Source organism: Motacilla alba, chromosome 3 (genome assembly GCF_015832195.1).
Source record: "Motacilla alba alba isolate MOTALB_02 chromosome 3, Motacilla_alba_V1.0_pri, whole genome shotgun sequence".
In the NCBI taxonomy this organism is placed as follows: domain Eukaryota; kingdom Metazoa; phylum Chordata; class Aves; order Passeriformes; family Motacillidae; genus Motacilla; species Motacilla alba.
Window position 1 is genome coordinate 49,472,393 of NC_052018.1, and position 16,508 is coordinate 49,488,900.

The 16,508-nt window shown below is 38.5% G+C and overlaps 1 protein-coding gene across 6 annotated transcripts in view; it reads right to left on the reverse strand.

The window, feature by feature from the left end:
• The window catches only part of CEP85L (centrosomal protein 85 like), a 132,802-nt gene that overhangs the window by 14,595 nt on the left and 101,699 nt on the right, over positions 1–16,508 (reverse strand). For all 6 annotated transcript variants that reach the window (XM_038133927.1, XM_038133926.1, XM_038133928.1 and 3 more), the window contains one exon: positions 10,214–10,335. In XM_038133927.1, the coding sequence (XP_037989855.1) occupies positions 10,214–10,335 (122 nt within the window). The remainder of the gene's footprint in view (positions 1–10,213; positions 10,336–16,508) is intronic.

The window sequence follows — 16,508 nt, forward strand, 5'->3', positions numbered from 1 at the left end:
ACTGCTTGGCCAGTGTACAGCAAAAACTGTATCAGCATTGTATCATCATTTAATTATAACACAAATTGTATCACTGCTTAAACCATGACTGCATTTGAACTAGGCAGGACTGCAGGGCAAACACCTGCCAGGTCTCTGCCCCAGCCCAAGTCACAGCCACACGAGGTGTGCAGTAACTCTCCTTGGAGGCACCTCAAAACCTGACCCCAGAGTGGAGCTGTCAGCACCCACCAGAAACTCACAGAGACCTTCTCAATAAACTTAAAACCAATTTTGTGCACTCTGTAATCTTCCTTCTTTTTTATTCTAGGATATATTTGCATGCAAGCATGAAATTTTTTTTCTCAGTTTCACCTCCAAGCATGGAGCATGACTGGCTTTTCTGTAAACAATGACGTTGAACCCAAGTGAACTAAACCCAATATTAAGAGGAGATAAACAGCAAATACAGGTTAACTTCAAGGGAAAAGACCTGCCTCGGCACACACTGGAGAAGCAAATCCTGCAAAGTATATGGAAAAACACCAAAATCTGTTGCTTTTTTTAAAAAATCTGGAAGGGTTGTGTTTAGGAAGAGCATCTTGGAAACATTAGTGGATGTTCACAAAACATGCATTATATAAGCTACAAACTAAAAGATGCCAACTGCAAATTTTAATAGGATGCTGAAACCCAGCTGAAGTGACCATTTTAGCTCCTCACATTCTTCTAGCTAGTCATCAGCCAACTGTACCCCTATTATTTGGTTTACAAAAGCAAGAACATATTTAAAATATGTTGAATATGGTACAAGTTCTCAGCCAGATGTGTTAAAGAAAACATAACGAGAACATTTTTTTCTGCTTCCCTATTTTTATATCTATAAAGCACAGCAATGAATGGAAAACCAGTATATGTAAGTTGCCACGTGCTGGTACCTTAAAACAATTTATTCAATATGAATGAATAAAGAGAGAGCAAGTGAGTCTATTTATGTGACTCTATAGCAAATCTTAAAATATTTTTATCAGCACAGGTGATTTTGAGGCTTCTCTGTTCCCTCTATCTAGACTGAGCAAGCTTGTACAAATATAAAAGAAGTATGCGACATCGGAAGACTGTGCACAATTGTGGTTGTCATCTGTAAGATGGCACTACAAACAAAAAGCTCCCAACTTATTTTGGAAGATTAGGTAAAAAAATATGCTCTTAACTTGTAAGAGACCTTATAAAAGCCCAAGAGTTTCTACAATTATAGGAGAAAATATGAAGTCTCAATGACTTCTATGCATGCCTGGTCACAGAGAACAAAATTATTTAGTATGAGTTATCCAAACCTATGAACTGAAGCAAATTTTTATTTTTTTATCACCTTATTACTTCCTAGACAGTAATTAAAATTTTCCTATTAAAATTTTATTGTTTTAAAATTATTTATGTGTTTTAAAATTATTTATCTACTCATCACACACCCCTTGAAAGCACTATACGATTTTCTGTTTATAGCCGATTGTAATTTAGCAGTGCCTTCCTTCCCAGGCAGGATTTCAAGTGTCTGAACACTACAGCTTGGAGAATATGTTTTAAAATATTTTTGAACTACCAGTATAGTTTGAACTATATTACCATATTTCTTTTCATAATCCTTTCCCTACCCTATCAAATCCCTATTGCAAAAAAGGTGAGACAAGTTAATCCAAGATGCGACAGAACACAGAGTTTAACTAGCTTGCTTCTTTTCACTCTGCAAAGCATGAAACTCTCCATCATTATATAACCTTGCCAACAAAACACACTCTAGAAATGTTTTAAGGCTGTGTAGACCCCACAACTTCTTCACATAACTAACTGCCTCTATGAAAACAACATTAACCTCATGGCACCCAGAAACAAACATTTTGCTGCACGACCAGAGAGTCTGAGCTTTATTCAAAAGGAATTTAGAAATTTCTGTTGCTCTCAAAAACACAGGTTGCCTATCACAGTGGGAACACTGTCCCCAGAAGCCTCCCTATTAGCAATCTATCAGCCAAGCACTTTAAAGAAGCAAAACCAAATACAATCAGCCTTTAGCATTTAGGCGCCTCCAAGTTTCTGTCAGGCTCCTCAACCTCTAGTGCTTCTAGAAGCCATCTGAGTACAAGTGGGCACAGCTGTAGCCTGAGCTCTGGGCATGGGGGAATCTGACAGGAATCCAGCATTCAGTGCACAGAAACCAGACCCCACCTCACACATCTGGGTTCAGTGAAAGTACTGTACCTAGGCACCATGGAAACTGCTTTCCTTTACAAGATCTTTTTTTCCCCATAAGTGAGCGTTACAACTTTATGCTAACAGCAAAGGAAGAGTTACTGGTGTACTATGTGAGTGTCATGGCACTTATCACATGGTTTCACTCAGCCCCTTTGTCCAAATGCAAAAATCACTATTTTACTTCAAGTGTCTTGACACATCCCCTCCCCTTACACTCAGACTAAAAAAGAAGAGAACAGGAGGCAACACCCTGATCCAAAGTCATCAACCAACCAAAGGAACTCAGAGCTGAGAATTTTGTTTAAATAAAATATATATAAGTTTAAAAATGAAAACAAATCAGAAAAGGCAGGAATAAAAACCATCCTTTTGAAAGGGACATTTTAGTGTTCCTTATGTAAACTGATCTTCCAGAAGGAAATGGCATTAAGAGGTGCATAAACTGTAAATATTCTATCCAATCAATTATAGCAAACATGAGACTAATAACATTTAGTGTTTTCACAAACACTTCTGACACAAATTTTTTCAGCTGTCCCTCAAGGTGTAATATTATTTGCAGAAACTGGGGGTGGCAGTGCAGAAACAACAGACTAAAAGAGAATCTAAACTTCTCTCAAGGTAGAAAAAGACTGCCCCGTACATAGTTACCCACAAAAGACTTCTGCACTGAAGACATCTTGTCTTTTTCTTCAAGTATAATGATTTAAAGGGATTGTTTTTTCCTTCAAAAGCTACCTGCTTGCTATATTTTCATAATTTTTTTATTTCACTGATATACTGGACTTTGCCTTTTCACCCCCTTTTTTGAACCATAAATAACCTGAGATCGAATCCTCCCTGTACTGCTCCCAGGTACATTCTTTCTGAGGGAACTCAGCAGAAGTGACAGCTTATACAACATACAAGATTCAAGTGGTGGCTGTGTGCTGCTCTGTGGTCTCCTCAACCAACTTTTATGTCCCAGTTCCCACATGTTAGCTATTCTAACTAGATTACTTACAGAAAACCCTATCAGTTTCACAAAGTAATGACTGGCATATTTCCAGGTCTTATAAACATGTGTTTTGCTCCCTTTTCTTCCATTACCTTCAACATTCTTTATTTTTGTAAATAAAATTTCAAGGCTTCAGTCATGTTTCACTACTTCAGATCAATGACATTTTGTTAGGAAGGAAAAGTTAAAATCCTGTCATGGCAGATTGTACCATTCTCTCACCTTTCCCTGAATTACCAGCTACCACCCCTTCATGAAATCCTAACACTAGAGATTAGGCTATCAAAGATGCTGATTCTGTGTAAGGATTTCCTTGGCATTTAAGGAGAGTAGTATTCCTTGTGTGTCCTTCTGCCTGCCACAGACACTTCCATTTGTAATCCCCCCATCCTGTCACTCTACTTAAAAGCTGTCTAGAATTCAGAGGAAAACTTCTAATGCTACTTGACCCTAACTGAATCTATTGAAACTAGCAAAAAGAAAGTTAGAACCATAACCATGACTTTTCAATGGAAAGAGAGGGAGGTTTCTATTTTGATTCAATTACAGTTCTGTCCTTTAGCTCAAACAATCCGCTTTGAAAATTCAAGTCAGCACAGAGGATGTGGGATAGCAGAGAACAGCAGTCAACTCAATGTGCACAAGCCTGGACTGTCTTCAGAGACCAGCATTAACAAACTGCTTAATTTAAAACTGCTTCTCCTTAAGTCTCAAAAAATATTTGTATGACATAACTGACATTCACATAATTTTCTTACATTCACACAGGACAGGTCAATTGTGGACACATGCTTATATAGACACACACATATGTATTTATCTGGAAATAAACCAAATTTCTCTAATCTGGGACCAGCTCACCCATACTCCATAAGCCCATCTTACCCCTCATTTACTCTAACATGAAAGAGCCTTTAGAAATCCACATCTGCCAGGGAAGCACTTCGTTCCCCCAACTTCTAAGTTATTCTTCTTAACTTTAATTTTAAAATTAGCATAAATCTAAGTCCCACACTCCAAGTCGAGGTAAGATCAGTATCTTCAAACAATTCAGGGACTTTAGAACAGAGCTTCCTCCACCACAGCGGGGACAGTAGTAACTTCTTACAAAATCAAATGACAATTGATGCTTACCTTCAAAAGTCACAAGTTAACAAGAATTTTCTGCTTTCGGTGAAAATGTCTGAGCAGATTTCTTCAGAATAAGGATACAAAGTGAAATACAATATGGATCTATATTACAGATATAATTTATTCCATACTGCAGCTGGAGGTATGCTGCTTTGTTTTGTTGCTTAAGAAGTTGGATACAAATTTTTATATCCCTTTGTTTTAGAGACAAGATCTCTTGGGACCAGAAGTCCAAACGTGCAGAGTACTGATAGGGAAGGAGATCCTTAGTACACAAAGTCCTAAAAACAATGTGAATACGTTTTCCGGACTTTGGAAGATAATGCCAAAGAACACCAACATCAGCAAAGCTTATGAGAAAAGATCTCAAATTTCCTATGCAATAAAGTCTCCTTTTTTTGTCTCCTTTTTTTGGTCTCCTTTTTTTCTAAGTTAACCTTTCTTCCAGTCAAAGCACAATTTATCTTGAAGCAAAGAGGGGAGCACTACCTTTGGGAGTCAAGACATGATTTCTGATCTGTAGGGATTGGTTTTTCATGGTATTTTTGAATGACTTTTCTGAATTGCATAAAGTTTGAAATCCTTGCCTGACCCACAGGAGGTGAGCTAGTGCTAAAGCAAGGCAGGCAAGAGCACAGACAGCAACTCTACTTTCTCAAAAGCCTTGTGTTACTTAACCAAGGGGGTGAGGCATGAGAGGGCACAGACACAAACATCACTTCAGAGAGAGGGCTGCACTCTGCCTCCCGTGCTGGGAGCTCTTCACCTTCTGCAGTCTCCTGCCAGGACAAACACAGAGCAACTCTGGCACCTCCCCTGCAGTCCTCTGCCAAATACTAGAACTTCCTGCAAATATTTAAATCTATGGAGTATAAAATAGTTTAGCACCAGTTCCACAGAGAAGTATCTGGGATTGCTGACCAAAACTCCCCAACGTTGTACTCCAAAAAGCAAACACCACACAACCACGGCCCGTGAGAGACAAGCACTCAGCCTGAGGGAGGCCAGGCCACCTCAGGGAAGATGTGTTCATCAGCTGGAGAGATCTCAAAAAATAACAAAAACTACTTGATTACTAAAAACATTACCCAGGAGGAAAGACCAATTCATATCAGGAAAAAATTTCTAACAATTGAACTAATTAATCTCCAAACTGCCCAACCCAGAAAGGCTACAGAAGACCTGGTATTGCACATACCAATAGTGTAAGCATCTAGTGACTACTGCTTGCCTTCCCTAGGGCCTGGCAGTCAGCTTTTCTAGCCCTACATCCTCTATTTATTGCCAAGATTTAGGCTATTAGATGAAAACTTATTTCATCAATGCAACTAGCATTCACACCTGGAAAAGTGACCTTTTAAAACAGTAAAGTAACTACACTGTAACAAAACCTTCCTGAACATTTACCAGCTCAAGACACACACAAATCTCATCCACAAGTTGCCTGGGTGATTGGTGATATTGGAAAAAGATAAAGGCATTTTTTTCACACTTTTATTGGAAGCAAAGTGTATCTTACACAGCAAAGCACTCTGAGGAGGTTCCTTGAAGCCTCATTCCCTGCACAGGACTCCCCGTTATACAAACATGCACTCACCACATGGGTGGTATGAAGCTTCAGGTTTCTCAAAAATGGCATCAAATTATCACTCAGGTGGATATGCTAATGCTGCAGATCTTAACAAGCCGGTCAAAATTAAAAGAATTACAGCTTTATACTAGCATTAAAAGGAGAACTATCAGAGCACATACAGCTTCATGTCATCTACTGAAATCAGGACAATTTGACACAAGGCAAAGAAAATCTACTTCTCTTGTCTTAGTGAAAACTTTGAAACCCAAATCTGAATTAGGATTAGAAGTTAATGATTTAGCAAGTGTATATGTTGTTACACTCTGAGGGATAACAGTTATTCACTAAAATTGTACTTCTAAATCTACCTCTCCTGGAAAAGCTGTTCAAATGCTCTTAGGCTGTCTGCAAGAGAACACTGCATGCACAAGTGTGTTATTCTCAGCAGCTTGTGTCATATGTCCAGATATTTGGCATTTATTCATGTACCCACTACATGCAGCCCCCACCACACAAACTCTGCCAGGACCACACTAGAGATATCTACAGTGGCAGGTCAGCCTCAAGAGACATTCAGCATTGCAATGAACATTGCAATTTCAGTGGTGTTAATGTACTGAACAGAGGAGCAACGTGAAGAATCAAAAAGCGATGCTGTGATTTTCTAAACCAATGCAAACACTGCTGGCTCCCTCTGGTGCTAAATATAATGCAGTGTTACATACTAAGCTGCCAGAGAAATAAGGCAATGATATAATCCAATTATTTTGTACAGCAGGTGACAGACATTACAGTAATAAGTGTTGCAGCAGGAAATTTCCTCTTACAAACGAAATCCTTAAGTCCTCATCCATGGCCTGTGCAACAGTTCTTATGTGGAAAAAACATGAGACACACCTTAAAAAAGTGCTACTGTGTTCTGGTACGCACACACAGAGCAGGCTTGCTTTCTTGCACTGTGTTCTCACTTCCTGAAAGTACAGTCTTCCCCTCATTTTCTTAAGACTAGACTTAAAAAGCATTTCTGGTTTCTACTTATTAAATTAGCAGTGACTCCTGGAGTAGTTTTAAAAAGCAAACCAAAACCACTTCTAAACCCATTCATTTATGCTGTCTACTATTTAAATACTAAACAGACTACACAAAATACATCAATTTAATTTATTTATCTATTACTAAATTTATAGTAATAATTTAATTTATCTATTACCAAATCTGCTGTTCAACTCAGCACACAGATCAAAATCAAGGTACTTGTTCTATTCTCAGGCTCAAGTGGTTCTTTAGGATTTTAAAAACTTAAAAATGCTTGCATTTCTAATGACACACCAAAGTATCCAAATATTATGATTCACACTGTTAAGCATTACTCCTTGAATTGTTTTTGTAACTATTGGAAACTTACTATTCCTATCTGGTAGATTTCCAATGCAAAACAAGGAAATTTAATAATCTAATCTGAAAGGGCTGAATTTTTTTGCCTTTTTATCTTTGTGTGAAAAGAAGGAAAGCAAGGAAACATGTTCCACTTTTCCTTCTTCTGCTCCTCCTGCCTTTTTAACAAGACAAAAGGTACAACAGCCTAAAGATACTACCCTGTACAGAGCATCCATTTCCTACCTATCAACAGATTTAAGCACTGCTATGAAGAACAAGGTGTGTGATGTTAATCTGCTCCACTTCCTCAATAAGCAGGACAATTCTCAACAAAAGAGTGTTTAACTTTAAAAAAAAAAGGTTAAAAACCCTGTGAGTGAAAGGGACAGGGTGACAAGGGAAGTGAGGGAAGTGTTGCTGGTGTGCCTCTTTCCATCCAGCTGTTCCTTGTAATTGCTAAAGGCAAACAGCTGGGTCTGGGGCACCATGCCAGCTGCTCCTCTGGCTACCAGGCAGCAGGAGGCTAACACATCTCTCCTGAGCTTCTGTCCCCTCAACTACCAGTTTGTGAATTCAGCATGCGACTTAAGGAGACTACACCTTTTGAACCTCCATGAAAACCATATATACAAAGAGCCCTCTCAGCAAACACCTCCTACCTAACCTCATTCAACAAATTACTTTCTTCTCCATTTCCCCAAAGCATAAATTTTATTCTGTAATTTAGCTACCACCATGTTGAATTAACTACACTTTAGCAAACTTGATGTTTTTAATTTTAGGTCACTATTCCCAAAGAAATTCAAACTCTGAAAAGAAGTTTAAATTAAACTCAGGAAGACCAAGAGCTTGAATTTGGTTTACTCCCAAATACCATTCTAAGCTCAGTGCAAGAAGGCCCTGTGCTCCCATGTGTTAAACACAGGTAACACCCCATTTTCACTTAGTGCTGCTTTGTGGCTTGAAGAAAGGTAGTTTTCACACTTAAGCCTTATTAACACCCCATCTAATGAGAAATGTAACACTAGTGTTTTTTAATGGAGTTCTATTTCAAGGTTTTTGAACAGCAGATACGTTCCATTTTCTTCATGAGTGAAACCAAAAGTACTTTTATTTGTCACTACCTCTTCTTAAAAAAATTAAAACAAACAATCTGTTAAAACTTTGTAAATCTGCAACATCGATTTGTACTAATCTTGAAAACAAAAATCCACTGATGCTTCTGTTTCATTTTAAAATACCTTTTCAGGCAAATATTTTGCTCAAATGGAAATTCAATATTCAAAGAAGAGGCTGTTCTGTGATGTATTGTTATACTGCATTATTACAAATTACAATATTTAACATCAAGTATCTACTTGAATATGTAACATCACTAAGTGGTCTGTTCCATTTCAATAGCTTCCAAACTGTATTTTGCCTTTTCAGCTGAATGAAAAGAAATTACCTAAATGGACTTCTCGCAAGAAATCCTGAAAGAACTGTATTCATTATCAGAAAGTCACACAAAAGAAATTACTTGTACAAAAAAAGAACCAGCACACCGTCACTGGGTATCAAGAAATAGCTTTTCTTCCTCCACATGGACAGTATCAGGTAACATTAGCAGGCAGCCAGGTTGCAAGCAGTCACTTCAGAAACTTCTCCCTTAACTGTAAACACACTTTCAGCGTGAGAAGAGCAACACCAACTGCATTTTTAGCTGCCAGTGTGTAACAAACCATTATGTAAAGTGCACAGGATGGTAAGCCCAGCAGAGGCACTGAAGACCACCCCAGCCGTCATGAGCAATGCACTCACAAACACTGCTGACAGCCCGGGCCCCAGGAGGTGGGCTGCTGGTTTGCTACTGCAGCATTACTACTGACATAGCAAGCCTGAAAAAAACCCACTGTAATTTAGATGGCCTTTAAGCAGCTGATCAAAAGGCTCTGACAGAGGAGATGTAAACAACAGCTAAAGACGTTTCCATTTTAACTCCTTATCCCCTTGGGAGATCACCACCTCCACAGGAGAGCTGGCAGAGTGGGATGGTGAGCCCATACCTCGGTTCCTAACTGTCCCATCTTTGCCGCAGCAGCAGGTAAACACACACTAACATCCTACATCCAACTGGGGAACCCAATGCCAACTTCCAAAGCTGAAAAGCCACTACAGGTACTGGCCAGAGTGCCGAGGGACAGAAACACCTTCAGCCACTGCAATTCCTCATTGCGTTGCAATAGAGGAATGAACAGATCTTGCACAAGCATAATCCTCCTGATAACTAGAACCTGTGAGTTTGGGCAGTAAGTTGCTATTAAGGCCCATTCAGATTGACAGCAATTTTAATACGAGGGTACATATTTACTGACATAAAGATTCTGGATTTAATGATTTAATGTTTTTTATTAGAACAATTTGTATGAGGACTTGAATAGGACTTTACTGCTGAATGTTACTACAAAGGCTAGTTTCTCAAAGCTTTATCAACTGGCCTCAAATATATTGCAATTCTGTACTTGTGATGGAAAAGAAAATCAGTACAATGCAGCTGACCAATTTTTGTCTTGGAAGTCCCTTCCAAGACCTGACAAGCAGAAAGATGTCCTATACAAACCTGTAGCCTGGCAAGAAGCTAAGAGGGGAACCTGACAGCTGAAGTGGCTGTTTGGCTCACTGTTCCCTTTCCACTCCAGAGGCATTAAACCTCCTCAATACATTTCCAACTTCGTGTAAGACTTTAGGCCAGCTGCCAGTCTTCTCTCCTAGCAGGATAAGCTCCTACATACTTGTGCATAAATAGTGGCTGGACTGAAACCTAACAAATTTACTAAGTAAGTAGGCTCTCCTAAAAGCCAGCTTTTACACTGTACCTGTTACTTCATCTAATCTAATTAATGCAGCAAGAGCTGGGTACTTACCTATCAATCACAAACTCCTTCTGTCTAAGCAGCCCTTCTTTAATTTTCATTAGAGATTCCCAGTTGCTGGAGTCCTGATAGCTGGTAGCTGGGTAACTTGAACGAGATGTTCCAGGTGAAACCTGCATAAAACAATTGTAGGATTAGGCCCCAAAACAGTGAAAGTAAATAATGTGCTACATATTACAGCATTTACAAAGTGGTTTGCTCTTATAGAAACCTAAGGACTGTTTTTCAGTTTAATTCAGGTTTGCTTTGTACAAAGCAACTGGATTTATAAACAGATTTCTGGAAACAAACTTCAGCCCAGTGTCACTTTTATCATTTCTCTACTGAACAATTCATAGCTCTGAAAGCAGTTTGGAATGAAAAGCTCACTTAGAATTAGCTACCGCATCAAGAAGAAGACGACCACAAAGCATTCCTATCCTGCTGCAATCCTTGTAGCAGTTCAAAGGACAGGGCTGGGTAACTTCAGACCCGCTGGTAACGGCAGGTAACAGCTGCCACTGCCCCGCTCAACTCCCGCCTGTAACGTTGCTTTACAGAGAAAGAGAGATTTCCCTTGACCTGTGTGCACTTGAAATATAGAACACAGGAATGTAATTCTGGCTAAATTGTAAGAGAACAAAACTTTCACAAGTAACAGGTTTCAGGCTTTCTATGAATTTTCACAAAAGCCAGGCTTCATGTCTCATAACAAACTGAGGGCAGCAACTGAACTAAACATGAACCAACAACATCAGGGTTTGGAAGAAAACTAAAAAAAAAACTGGGACATTTCATCAAGAAAGTATTTATTACAAATTTATTACAAATATTTGCATCAGGAATTCATGTAAGGGGAGCTTTAAGCTAGAGCTTCTGAGACCAAACTGAGGGATCCCAGCATCCGCTGCCATGAAGATTGACTGCCATCCGCTGTCATTCAATCTTTCACCAGTTTTTTGAACCACTGAAAAAACATAACTCTCTTTATTTTCTGAGAGGCATCCTGGACAATGCTGTCTTTCTATGTTTTTGAAAAAGAGCAGAAGGAAAAAAGTGAAAACATGGCTATTAAAAAAAAAAAAGTACTTTAAGCTCTTTTTTCTTTTATCACTTCACAATGTTTTAAATTTCATCTGAAATTATAACAAACTCTATTAAGACCAAGACATATGATCAACAGTTAAAGTTAAACAATTGCCAAGCACTCCATGCTTCTGGTCAAAGTTTTACTGTGAATTATAACACTGAATGGAAAGAATTCATTGCTTAAATCCCAATACCATGAGGTACTAAAGTCAGGAGCCAATTCCTCACAACTATAATCACTTCTGTAACTTTAAAAAGTATTTCTTCCCATTCAGTTTAGTTCAATTCAATCCCTAGCTTGCTCACTGATGTGTTTCTGCACATTTATTCTCTTTTAATTTATAACCTAAAACCAGATAAGATGACTAGACTTACCATTTCTAAAAATCTTTCAAGACTGTTACACCCCCACCTCACCTCCCATCCCCCCAAATCCAATTTATCTGCTTCAGGAAATTTTTGCTTAACAAACTGGATAGCTTCAATATTAAGATCAGTTATGAATTATTAAAAAAACAAACAAACAAAAACCAACCACAAAACCCATCAACAGTTCTACACATTAAATACTGCATGCCAAATAAAAACAAAATCTGAAGTGGTGATATAATATTTTTTTTTGGTTTGGGCAGTGATCTAATAAACTCAGGAAAGATACCTAGTCATGATTCTTCCTGTAAGTAACACATATGTAGCATCTTTACAGCTTAAAGTTTATTTTGCCTGGGTTGCTCCATCCAGACCACATCACTTCAAAGTCATCTTTGGTGCTAGCAGAATACCTTGGGATTCTCACATACTGTTCTGTATTAGTTATACATATGACTGGCTGAATTGAGAGGCAGCAGCCCAAACCTATTCCAGTTAAAGTCTCCCAGTGACCCATGCCATGTCATGCAGTACAAAGTGACAGCCTCAGGAACTATCACTGGACTTCATGTTATGAAATTTTTTTTCTTTGCTTTTCCCACTATAGTGCTGATGAATGCTTTCCTACATCCACCTCAACACCATTACACTACAGTCAAAAGAGAAAAAAGAAACAGTCCTTACTGCAATTGGGAGTAGACCTTTACTTTTCAGAGAATTTCTTTCTCTACTCAAGAGAAAACTCACAAGCATTTGACATGATGAATAGGAAATATATGGCTTTATAAAGCCAAATCAATTTATTGAGCATGATTAATTTTGTCTTTAAAACTGAACTATAAAAATTAAGAGATTTAAGACAGCAATTTAAGTACAAACCTATCTTAAGAACAAAGATATTCTGGAACTCACTGGTGGTTTCTTTAAGAGAATTCTTCAATGCAAACCCTTTATTTCAATCTAGCCCCTCTGCAAACACTAATTTGCACTGAAGTAGGAAAAAACCACTTCAAATTTGGTACAATAAGTAAGTATACAAGTCAAATACTGTAGCTGCTGAAAAACAGTGCAATGAGTTTTGCAAAGTTAAGAACAGAGTAATATTTTGTGAACTATATGCCAACAAAAGTGTGTTAGTTTGGGTTTTTTATTAAATCTAAAGCATAAAGCCTCCATAGATTACTCACTGAGATGCTTAAACTTTGGAATATACCCAATCCTATGGAGTACATACATGCTGTATACACATATGTAACAGCAAATAAAATATTACTTTGTATTAAAATTGTGTGCTTCTATTTTTCACTCTGAACAAATGAAAACAAACAAAAATGTTTGATTTTGATGCCATGTTTCATCAAATTAAAAAAAAAAAAGAAAAGAGAATATACTAAAAATACTTCTTAGCACTTCCCAAAATAACAAGACACTTCACTCATTTATGAGCACATGGTGTTGACTACTACAAACAGCTTTCTAGCTGCTTTGAATTGTGTGGTAACACAGAGGCAGTCCGCTTACGTTTGAGTATCTTGTCTCCTAAGGATATCAAACCAAATAGTGAGACCAGATACACTTCCAGGAGTCATATTTAGAAAGCCATCCACAACTCCAAGCCCTTAACTTGAATCGTCCACAACTACAAAACAAAATACCAGCTGGAAAACACAGCATTCTTTTCTATCTGTCCTACAAAATACAACTATTTTTGTCACCTGGCACCTCTTCTGAGAGTCTCAGCCTTGTCCTGAGAACATGTGTTCAGTTAGAACAGTATCCTTTGCACAGTGACATCCAAAGGTCCTCACTAGCTTGTTTTGTGACAGAGGCTTGGCAAACCTTCAAGTCACTGTTGAGGCAAAGTCAGCTGCTGGGGAAAAAAAATATAATAAGAAATCTTTGCTGTGCTAACCTAGATGCAAATACTTACTGCTGGAACAGACGCTGCTGACTGATAGTTTCATACTTTTAATCAGTGGAAAAACAATTTTTCTGTGGACAGAGTGTAACAACATTTAGATAAATTAGGTCAAATATGGCTGGGTTTTTAACTGTTATTAAAATTATCTTCTCAAACATGCCCATTGTTTCTGCCTGAAGCAGATCAGGGTCTCAGCACACAGAGCAGCCCAGCATTCCACATGTAACATGCTGTTTCATGTCAAATGATGTCATTTACTACGTCATGAAGCCTGAAAATGTCAACATAATACTTAGTCTCAAAAAAACCTCAAAAACCAAACAAACCCCCCAAAAACCCCAATGCATTTGAAAGGGCTTTTTCATTAAAGTCGCAGCTTAAATAATTTAGTGCTGTGCATACTAGAACTGTATATTTTCACAGTCCATTACTAACAACTAGCAGAGCACCAAGAATTATGTCAGGTGAGTGATTCCTTCTGGACAGCTGCTTACACTGCCCTACTCTGTCATAAAGTCCTCTCCATAGGGATCATTCCTCTCTTGCTGCATTTAAAAGGCATTACTCAACAGAAACAGAATTCCTTGCATCCACAGCTAATCCAAGGGAAAGAATCAACACAAGCAATGTCAGCAGGAGCTAAGAATTCCTTTTTTGACTGACAGTTGAGGTAACAAATAGGGGTGACCACTCAGGCTGTGCCTCAGGGACATCACTGGATGGGTAATGTGGGAGAAAGAAGAGGTGGATGTGGCAGCAGCAAGCCCAAATGCACTCTTGACATGGAGATGCCTCTTGCTATGGGTCACCTGTGATGGGAAAAGGTTTAAATCTGCACAGGCAGAGCAGCAGCCACTGAGGAGCTCTGTTAACTGCTCCCCACCCTGGGTAAGGAAAAACAATTCACCCATCCCTTCCTCCCCACACAGATTTCTTCCTAACATCAGTTTCAGGTCAGAACAGCTCCCATAATTGAGACAATCTCAAAAGATCATTCATCCTTTTGCAAGTGAAACATGACAGGGATGGTGGCTGTCACATGGGAAAAGCTACAGAAGGCTGCAACCATGGAATAAGGCCCTAATTTTAAGGAATGATTTATACAGAAAGGCTGTGCATTGCAGAAATGCACTAGAAACACAGCTACAAAGCTGAATCCTCCACACTGTAAAAGATTCTGAGCTGGGCAGAAAAAAGACTACAGACAAGAATTTATAATTTGTGGTATCTGCACCTCACCACCTACTGCTGTACTCTGCTCCATCTTTGCCTTTTAGGGAAGATAGTGTTTCTGCTCAGCAGGATATAATCACTACAATTCTTGGCAGCAACACCTAGGCTGTATCACATTTTGCCTATGCTTTCACAAATTTCCAGCAGTCACAGGGGAAAGCACATCTAATCATGCCCTTGCACTTTTATTCCAGCCATGGTATGTGGTGTTCTTTGGGGAATTTCTTTAATGTGGAAAACATCATTAAAATCAACATTGAATCACCATCAAATGCTGAGGTACTCAAAAATACAGGTGTATTGTAGAGAGGTTAGCACTGCCAACAGCAAAATAAAAATCAATAAGGTTTGGAAAAAAATTCCAAACACATACTTTATATAGACATGCAGCCCGCAAAGTAGTTAATACAAGAGAGACCACAACGAGCAGGGAAAATACACTTTTTTGGTGTATTTTCACAAAGGAAAAAACAGACTCCTTTCTATTTTCAGGAGTTGACAATTTAACCTGCCTGAAAATCAGCTTAATGCAAGTCAGGATTGCCTGTATATAGGATGTCAGGTTACAGAAAAAGGGGGTGAGGGAAAGGATAAAGCAGTGACTCTAAACAGGTCTGGCATAAACCCAGTTGCAAGAGTATGCCTGGTAGTACAATGCAAGGAACCAGAAAGTCACTGGAACAGTAAAACATGTCCAAAGAAGAGAAACTTTCATGGCTAAAAAGCTTAGAATAATTTATGATAAAGAGCTAAATACCACAAAGGATGAAGAGACATGAAATCAGACAGCAAATACCTTGTTCCCTAGGTTGAGAGTCCATGTAAACTAAGGTTGAGGGAATGAAAATTGAGATATGGCAATCTGGGATAAGAGTATCAGGAGATTACAAACAAAACCCAGCAAACAACAACAAAAAAGTCCATCAAACCAACAAAGAGATGAAGAAAAGTAGCAAAAGCATATCACAAACGACTAAGAGAAGATCCAAATTTTAAGATTTTAGAATCTGCACTGGATGAAGCTTAGGAATTAAAGGGCAAGCCAGTCCTTACTTGATGACACTTCAGGACTTCCTTTCAGTTAGGATTAAATTATACATTCGTGTGACTAACGACACACTGACTACACTATGCCAAGAGCAGAATAATCACAATTAGGCACCAACCTCATCAACAAAAATTCAAGAACCAAAATTCATTTTAAAAGGGGTCACTTCAAAGATACATAGCCAGAGTTGAACTGCATGGATGCTACATCTGTTGTAAGACTTTTTAAAGCTTTTCCAATAAAAAATGAAAATGCTAATGATATTTACAGACACCACCACTATCATCATAAACTTTGAGAAAGTGGAAAGCTTTCAAAATGGAGAAGAATAAACAGTAATAGCATTCACATGCCTCCTAAAGGCAGCACTCCCTCTGGTCATTACACTTGTATTAACACATTTGTTCGAACTCCCCTCACAAATGAAATCCCCATTGCACACAGGGCAACACACTTAATTCAGACCTCACACGTTTTACTCTCATAAGCCTGGGAGGAATCTGACAGTCCTGCAATTTACTGTTATTTGTATATTTACTTCTTCCCCAACATTGTTTACACTGCAGCAGAGGCTTCTGAACTTCATCAAGGTCAGGTCTGATAATCACAACAAGGGAGGAAGACACGATCCCTCCGCACAACAGCTT